The following is a 9,207-nucleotide window of genomic DNA, read 5'->3' on the forward strand; positions in this document are numbered from 1 at the left end:
GAGCTCCAGCTTCTAAGACTAAGGCCACTTAGGCGAATCATGTGCTCATGCGGGCTTTGGGAATTGTGCCAGAAGACTTGGAAGGCCATGATGACAATATAGTGGAGTTGGCGGAGATCTTTGATCCTCCTTTAAGGTAGGAGCATATTCGGGTGATTGCGGCACTGTTCGGCAAGGAGGTGCCCCCGGCCCATGATATGAGCTCCGACACGATGGTGGTTCTTGGGGCGGCTTGATCGGCTTGCTTGGAGGTTATTCGTGGTGGGTGTTTCTCTTGGTTTCTATGGATTGGAAGCCGTATGTGTTGTGTTGGAACGTGAGGGGGCTTAAGAACATGGCAAAGAGGAATGCGGTGAGGGATTTCATTATAGCAGCTAAGGTTAATCTGGTATGTCTTCAAGAGACAAAACTTAATGTAATTAATACTTTTATGGTTATCAATACATTGGGCCATCTTTTGATGGCTTTGCTTACTTGCTGGCTACAGAGACGAGGGGTGGCATTCTCTTGGGATGGGATAGATCTTTCATGGAGATCTATAACATTAGTAGGGACAATTACTCCTTGACGGGTCGTGTGCAAAACAAGGATGGCAAGGATGGGTGGGAATGGTGGCTTACGGTGGTCTACGGTCCTCAAGGTGATGAGTTGAAGACTTTGGTAGAGCTACAGTATAGGAGGGATATGTGTCCGGGGCCTTTGATGGTGCTAGGTGATTTCAACATGATCTTAAGTAACAATGAGAAAAGTAATGCAAACCTCAAGAGATCGATGATGAGAAGGTTCAAGACCTTTGTGCACAATAATGAGCTCAAGGAGCTTTACATGCATGGTAGTGTTGGAAATATGCCCTAGAGGCAATAATAAAAGTGTAATTATTATATTTCTTTGTTCATGATAATAGTCTTTTATTCATGCTATAACTGTATTATCCGGGAATCGTAATACACGTGTGAATACATAGACCACAATATGTCCCTAGTAAGCCTCTAGTTGACTAGCTCGTTGATCAATAGATGGTTACGGTTTCCTGACCATGGACATTGGATGTCATTGATAACGGGATCACATCATTAGGAGAATGATGTGATGGACAAGACCCAATCCTAAGCCTAGCACATAGATCGTGTAGTTCGTATGCTAAAGCTTTTCTAATGTCAAGTATCTTTTCCTTAGACCATGAGATTGTGCAACTCCCGGATACCGTAGGAATGCTTTGGGTGTACCAAACGTCACAACGTAACTGGGTGGCTATAAAGGTGCATTACAGGTATCTCCGAAAGTGTCTGTTGGGTTGGCACGAATCGAGACTGGGATTTGTCACTCCATGTAAACGGAGAGGTATCTCTGGGCCCACTCGGTAGGACATCATCAGAATGTGCACAATGTGATCAAGGAGTTGATCACGGGATGATGTGTTACGGAACGAGTAAAGAGACTTGCCGGTAACGAGATTGAACAAGATATCGAGATACCGACGATCGAATCTCGGGCAAGTACAATACCGTTAGGCAAAGGGAATTGTATACGGGATTGATTAAGTCCTTGACATCGTGGTTCATCCGATGAGATCATCATGGAACATGTGGGAGCCAACATGGGTATCCAGATCCCGCTGTTGGTTATTGACCGGAGAACGTCTCAGTCATGACTACATGTCTCCCGAACCCGTAGGGTCTACACACTTAAGGTTCGATGACGCTAGGGTTGTAAAGGAAGTTTGTATGTGGTTACCGAATGTTGTTCGGAGTCCCGGATGAGATCCCGGACGTCACGAGGAGTTCCAGAATGGTCCGGAGGTAAAGATTTATATATGGGAAGTCCTGTTTTGGTCACCGGAAAAGTTTCGGGGTTTATCGGTAACGTACCGGGACCACCGGGAGGGTCCCGGGGGTCCACCAAGTGGGGCCACAAGCCCCAGAGGCATACATGGGCCAAGTGTGAGAAGGCACCAGCCCCTAGGTGGGCTAGGGCGCCTCCCACCATGGCCCATGCGCCTAGAAGGGGAGAGGGGGGCAAACCCTAAGGGCAGATGGGCCCTAAGGCCCATACTCCCTGCGCCTCCCTCTCCTCCCCCCTTGTGGCCGCCACCCATAGATGGGTTTGGGGATGCCGCCCCTCTAGGGGTGGGAACCCTAGAGGGGGCGCACCCTCCTCCCTCTCCCCTATATATAGTGAGGCCTAGGGCTGCCCATAACACGCGATTCGATCTCTATTTGGTGCAACCCTGCCTCTCCTCCTCCTCCTCCTCTCCCATGGTGCTTGGCGAAGCCCTGCGGGATTGCCACGCTCCTCCACCACCACCACGCCGTTGTGCTGCTGCTGGATGGAGTCTTCCTCAACCTCTCCCTCTCTCCTTGCTGGATCAAGGCATGGGAGACGTCACCGGGCTGTACGTGTGTTGAACGCGGAGGTGCCGTCCGTTCGGCACTAGGATCTCCGGTGATTTGGATCACGATGAGTACGACTCCTTCAACCCCGTTCTCATGAACGCTTCCGCTTAGCGATCTACAAGGGTATGTAGATCCACTCTCCTTCCCCTCGTTGCTGGTTTCTCCATAGATAGATCTTGGTGACACGTAGGAAAATTTTGAATTTCTGCTACGTTCCCCAACAGGTAGACGTTTCACCTGGTCTAATGAACGGGAGCATGTGGTCATGACCAAGATCGACAGGGTTCTTGTGTCGGTGGATTGGGAGCTGAACTTCTCGGATGTGTTGCTCCAAGCTCTATCTACTAACATTTCTGACCATGTACTGCTCCATTTATCCACCTCCGCCCTGTTCTGTGCTAAGAGAAGATTCAGGTTTGAGCTTTATTGGACCCGACTGGAGGGTTTTGAGCAAGCAGTCAAGGATGCATGGGTGTGTGATGATGCCATTGTGGATCCCTTCAAGAGGTTGGACGTCATGCTTAGGAACATTGTTGCGGCTCTGCAAGCTTGGGGGCAGAGGAAGGCGGAAAATATTAAGATCCAGATGGCGATAGCTAACTATGTCATCCTCCGCTTGGACAGAGCCATGGAGGCACATACGCTGACATTGGGGGAGAGGTTGCTACGGACACTTCTTAAAAGGGTGCTGCTTGGTCTGGCTTCGCTACAACGCACGATCGAGAGGTAACGGTCGTGCCTTCATTGGATTAGGGAGGGTTACGCCAACACCAAACTCTTCCAAGCCGTGGCTAATGGTCGGAGATCCAAGAACTTTATCACGCACTTCAGGCATAATGGTGTGCTGATCACGGATTAAGCAAGGAAGGAGGAGGTTTTCATGGAGGCCTATGAACAATTGTTGGGACTTGGGACACTTGACTACGAGGGAGGTTGAGGTGGATCTAGATTTCCTAGACATGGAGGAGCATGAATTATTGGATCTTGACGCTATTTTCACGGAGGAAGAAGTGTGGAACACAATAAGGGAGATGCCCCCGGATAGGGCACCGCGGCCGGACGGGTTCATCAATGCTTTCTATCAAAAGGCTTGGAATATTATTAGCACGACGTGATGGTCGTCTTCCTCAAGCTATATGTGGGCGATGGACATGGATTTGGCAAGCTAAATCGGGCACATGTTGTGCTCATACCAAAAAAGCCAGATGCTGAGGAGGTGGGGGATTTCCAACCGATTAGTCTAACTCATAGCGCGGACAAGATCTTTGCCAAGATGTTAGCTAATCAGGCTCGACAAAGAATGAAGGAGATCGTCACGTCCAACCAATCTGCTTTCATATGCGGGAGACATTTGCATGACAATTTTCTTTTCGTGAGGCAAGTTGCGAGGAAGATCCATGCTCGGAAGGAGGCATGAGTTTTTTCTGATGTTAGACATTTCACGTGCGTTTGACTCACTCGCTTGGCCGTTTCTCTTTGAGGTGATGAGAAGCAAAGGCTTTGGTCAAAAATGGTGCGACTGGATCTCTATCTTACTCAGGACAGCTAGTACTAAAGTGATCATGAATGGGGTGCCTGGGAAAAGCTTCATGCATGTCAAGGGCCTCAGGCAAGGAGATCCCGTCTCGCCTTTACTGTTCATGATTGCCATGGATGTGCTCTTCAAGATCATGAACAAAGCTACTAGCATGGGAGTTGTCAACACTTTTAGGGGTATCGCGGCTCATCAGTCAGTGTCAATTTATGCTGATGATGTGGCATTATTTGTCAAGCCAAGGGAGTTGGATCTTAGTTTCGTCACGGCTATTCTCTAGGTGTTTGGTGCTGCGTCAGGTTTGCGGATGAACTATAATAAATCTTTAGCAATCATGATTCATGTAGATGAGGCGGACAAGAATCGTGTGGCATCTTTGCTTCGCTGTCGCTTGGGTAACTTCCCATGTAGATATCTTGGTATGCACTGGCGATCAGATAGCTTACTATAGCGGAATGGCAGCCAATGTTGGATCAAGCAAAGAGTTTTGCTCCGGCATAGCAGAGGGGCCTGTTGCACCGTCCGGGAAGGCTTGTTCTAGTCAAATCAGTGATCGCGGCCAAGCCTATACACCATTTCATGATCGAAGATGCTCCTCTGTGGGTGTTTGAAGAAATTGACCAATGGATGCGAGCTTTCTTTTGGGCTGGCAAAAACAAGGCGAATGGAGGTCAATGTCTCATTGCTTGGGATCTGGTTGTAAGCCAACTTGGCTTGGCGTTCTGGGGGTGAGAGATCTACGGCTCGAAGGACTGGCTTTAAGAGTGCGTTGGAAGTGGTTACGACGGACTTACCCGGAGAGGCTGTGGCAAGGACTGCCGATGGCAGTGGATCGGGAAGTCCATGCGGTTTTTGAAAGTCTAGTTCATGTTATAGTTGGGAGAGGGAATAAGGTTTTGTTCTGGAGGGATAGATGGATACATGGCTGGGCTACAATTCAGAAAACTGGCAGCCCGCGACGTCTCTCCTGACAGGTGCGGAGGTTTAGAACCCATCACACAATTCCTCGCGTGCCCCCCGCGTGGCGGCCGGGAGGCTCCCATATCCCATCGCCGCCGGACTACACCTCTCCTCCTCCTCCCTCTCCGCCGCCCAAGGGCACGGCCAGGCGAAGCCTTACCGTTCCGGCGGCGGAGGGGACTCATGGTCCTCCCGCTCGTGTGGGGCTGGCACGGGCCGGCGCCCCCGGGCCAGAGCGTGGCGCTGGGCTGGACGCCATGATGGGTGGTGGTGGCGCTTCGGCAGTTTCTCTTCCCCCGCGGCAGGCGGCTTCATGGTCTAGTGCGTCGCGGGATTGGTTCGCGGTGGCACAGCCGGATCTGGGTCCAGGCGTGGGCCTTGGTCACTAGATTGCAGTCGGCACGGTGGTGGGTGCGGCTCGTCGGCAGCTGGGCGGATCCGCAGAGATTCTTCCCTTGTCTGGTCCTTGACAGCACGGGCAACTCCGGGGGAAACCCTAGATCTCCTTGGGATCGAGCGATGGCGATGCTTTTGCGTCGTAACCCCTCTTCAGGCCATCATTTTGGAGCTTACTCTGGTTGAAGGGATCAGCGACGCTGGCGGTGCACGTCTGGTGGAGCAACTGCCGATGAAAATCGCGCCGACTACGGTCATGGCGGACGATGGCGGCGTCTTAGATGTCGTTCCCTTGTCGAGGCATCGCCGTTGCATTTTGCTTCATCAGGCTCGGGATCGGACGATGATGGCGTTGTTAGTAGAGCTTTCCCTCATGGGGGCATCGTTTTGGAGCAAGTGATGGCTGGAGGTGACAAGAGTAGGAGCGGTGCTTCATCACACACATTGATGGTGTCGGATCTCGATGGCACGGCGCTTTGGAGATTAGGCGTTTGATGTGCGATGATGGACCCGCGCAGGAGGTCAACGCTGTCTGGCGTCGTGGTGGCGTTGGCGGCAGCTAGATCGGGCAAGGTTCATGCAGCAGTATAGCTCTGAAGATGGATTGGTGGCAGGTGGTTGCGACGACCTCATACCCGGCAGGCGTTCTGGTTGAGGGGCACGCCGTACTGGTGGGTGCCCATGCCCGGCAGGCGTCCTGGTTGGGACCTCAGGTCTTAGATGTTAGGTATGGCTGCGAGGTCTGTTTGGTATTAGGCCCAGACTATCAGCATCTCTTCATCATTTGGATAGGAGTAGCAACACTTTTGTTGCGTAGACGGTGGCTTCAACTTACTGTTGTATGACTTTGTAAGGTCTTATGTGAATAATTAATAAAGTGGCTGCATACATTGTCCAGATGCAGAGGCCAGGGGTCCTCCTTCTTTTCTAGAAAAAGATGGATACATGGCTTCTCGGTAAAAAATATAGCTCCATACATACATGCTCTAGTGGACACACGGATGGTAAACAAAAGGACGGTTCAGGAAGGTCTGGAAAACGGCAGGTGGTTGCTGGATTTGACTGGTGAGCTAAACTTCGGGGGCCATTTGCAACTCTTGCACCTCAATTTGGCGTTGAGCATGGTCATCCGTGACCCTACCAGTGAGGATTCTTTCTCGTGGCCGGCGGATCCATCCGGCAACTACACTGCACGCTCTACTTGTCACCGATCATGCCTCGGAACGGAAAGGGTGCCATATGCTTCATGCATTTGGAGAAGTTGGGCTCTTCTAAAGTGTAAGATATTTGCTTGGCTGGCGGTGCAACATCGTATTTGGACGGTTGATAGGAGAGCGAGGCACGGCCTGCAAGCCCTACCTTCGGCTTGTTATACTTGTCTTCAAGAGGAGGACAATGCGGAACACATATTGGTGCAGTGTGTGTACGCTAGAGAAGTGTGGCACAACATCTTTGAGGCCTTGGGTTTGCAGGGCAACATCCCGGAGGTTCAAGATCACTTGTTGGATAGGTGGCTCGAGCAGCGACAAAACTTAAGGAGGGGATGGAAGCGTGGCTTTGACACTCGTCATCGCAGCAACTTGGGCCATCTGGAAGCAACGTAACGCGAGATTTTTCCACAGGATTAACCAGCAATTACAAGCGCCTGAATGGGCTCGTGCTATCTTGGCGGAATTGAAGGAGTGGAGGGCGGCAAGATTGGGTGAAGGAGGTTTTAGCTTGTTCTGTGAGAATGTAGGCTCAGTCTAAGTGTGGATGTTATGGGTGGTGCCTAAGATGGAGGTTTGTTTTAACTTTAGGCTTCTTGTATATTGTCATTCTCCCTTCTATGAAATTAAAGGTACGCTATTGACGTACTCTCAAAAAAAATCGTTTGAAAATACAAGGCCGGCCAGCTTGAGCTTGATTATCAATCCTCGAACATGGCAAAGCTGCAACCGGGCATACAGGAGGGGCTGGACTCCGCGTGTGACCATGATGTGCCACGACTTTCACCGAATAATCGGTCGTCGCCTCTAGAAAATGTTCCATGCTGCACCCTTGTGGTGGCACCTCCGCTGTCTACTTCTTCGCATCTTTTTCAGTGGAAACAGTTCAGGTCTCCGTATCTTCCATGGACATTCCCCTTGCACCTGCCGCTCGGTACGTGCCTGGTCGCTCAACTGCCACTTTGCCCCCGCCGGTCCGCGCACGCTGCGTTCATATCCTTCACCATGTCGACGGCCGGCCAATGATCGATTCTAGAGACTGCCAACTCGTGTTACTTCCTGATCGAGGTGTTGTGGTGGCTAAGATTGAATTCGGAAGTTCGGACTAGTAGTTTGACAAAGCTACTAGTGGCGTCTAGCGGCGCACACGCGACGAGAGTGGCCGACACGGCAAGCAACTGCACATTTCATTGCTGGTCAGTAGGTCTTTACCCAACTACTAGTACTAGTCTGGCATACGTCGAAGAATTAGTTGTACTCTCTGTATACCATATCAATCTCGTTCAATTATGATGCTCACACCGAACAAATTAATCAATGAAAGAACCGATCTACTGAGATACAGTACTAGTACGTACTATATGGAAAATATAGCAAGATATGTACTACACCAATCGATGGCCGGCTCGATCGACCTCTACACTCCACTGGCTGACAGGCAGGAGGTACGTGTGTACGTATCACCAACCAGCCGAGCATAAGCAATCCAAAAGAATACACACCGACGGGACGGGACACGCGATTCACTCATCAACTGGTTGATGATTGAAAAATTCTTTGATGATTTAAACTATGCCGGGATCATTAGCCTCGGCTTCTTGAACGCCAGCGGGCTGAGCACCTCCTCCTCGTCGGCCGGCGCCGGCATGCACCGCTCGCGCTCGGTGACGATGTCCGGCATCGCCGGCAGGTTCAGGTCGAACCCTCGGCTCGCGACCGCGGAGGCGCCGATGGGGCCCTCGTAGTGGCACCGCTTGTGCCCGCCCAGCGCCTGCCCAGTCGGGAAGGTCTTCTTGCACACGGAGCACTCGTGCACCTTGCCACCTCCGCCCGCGCCCGCACCCGCGCCGCTGGACGTCGTTGACGAGGACGCGGCGGGCGAGGCTGCCGTCGTGGCAGCGGGCTCGTCCGCGCCGGCGGGCGCCGGCTTCGGACGGTGGCTCGCCTTGTGCCCGCCCAGGGCCTGGTAGGACGAGAAGGCCTTGCCGCACACGGAGCAGCGGTGCTCCTGCGCCGGCTCGGACGAGCCAAGCAGGTGCCGGTCGCGGTGACCGCGCGCCAGCATGAGGAGGCTGAGCGCGAGGTGCTCCTCCTCGCTGGGCGCGCGCTGCCGCTGCCGCCTCGGGCGCCTCCGCTTGCCCCACCCCTCGTCGCACCGCAGCTGCCCCTCCTCCTCCTCGCTCACCGCCGGCGATGGCATCGCCGCCGCGTCGCGAACCGCGTCCACCGCCATGCACGCACGTACGCCGATCCGACACACGCAAGAACGTGCCTTGCTGATTCCCTCTGGCACGAAGGAGGAGTGGTGGGCAGTAGTTAGCTAGTGGTTCGGGAAGTGAGGCGAGGGAGGGAAGTAGCTACTGGCTAGTGTGTGATGGAGCAGTGGTGACTGGGTGGAGAGGGCGGGGCAACCAGTGGTGGTTTTATACAGGGGAGAGGGGTGAGCGAGTAGTGGTAGGGAAGTCGTTGGTGGTGATGCAGTGGTTTGTTGGTGTGTGTATGTGTGTGTTAGAGAGAGACCGAGTGAGGAAGCGTGGTTGGTTCTTTGGGACTAAGCAATGGGAGGGAGGAAGAGTTAGCTGTAAGAGCATTTGGTCAACTAGAAAGCAGGGACGAGGAGGCTTCCAAGTGGTGGAAAAAGAATAGGGGGGGATGACTTTGATTATGATGATGATTCGGCTGCTTTCGGGGTCCAGAACTTGATAAGAATCACGGT

General features: G+C 52.5%; 1 protein-coding gene across 1 annotated transcript; it reads right to left on the reverse strand.

The window, feature by feature from the left end:
- Positions 1–7,787: 7,787 nt before the first annotated feature.
- LOC119293372 (zinc finger protein 1-like) lies at positions 7,788–8,997 on the reverse strand. The gene has a single exon (XM_037571869.1). It carries the CDS (start codon positions 8,722–8,724, stop codon positions 8,062–8,064), a length of 663 nt encoding a protein of 220 aa, XP_037427766.1. The 5' UTR covers positions 8,725–8,997; the 3' UTR covers positions 7,788–8,061.
- Between the last annotated feature and the right edge of the window lie 210 nt (positions 8,998–9,207).

The sequence above is a fragment of the Triticum dicoccoides genome, chromosome 4B, assembly GCF_002162155.2.
Source record: "Triticum dicoccoides isolate Atlit2015 ecotype Zavitan chromosome 4B, WEW_v2.0, whole genome shotgun sequence".
Taxonomy (NCBI): Eukaryota; Viridiplantae; Streptophyta; class Magnoliopsida; order Poales; family Poaceae; genus Triticum; species Triticum dicoccoides.

Coding starts and splice junctions, on each gene's coding strand:
- LOC119293372 (XM_037571869.1), bottom strand. CDS start 8,724: ATGGCGGTGGACGCGGTTCGCGACGCGGCGGCGATGCCATCGCCGGCG.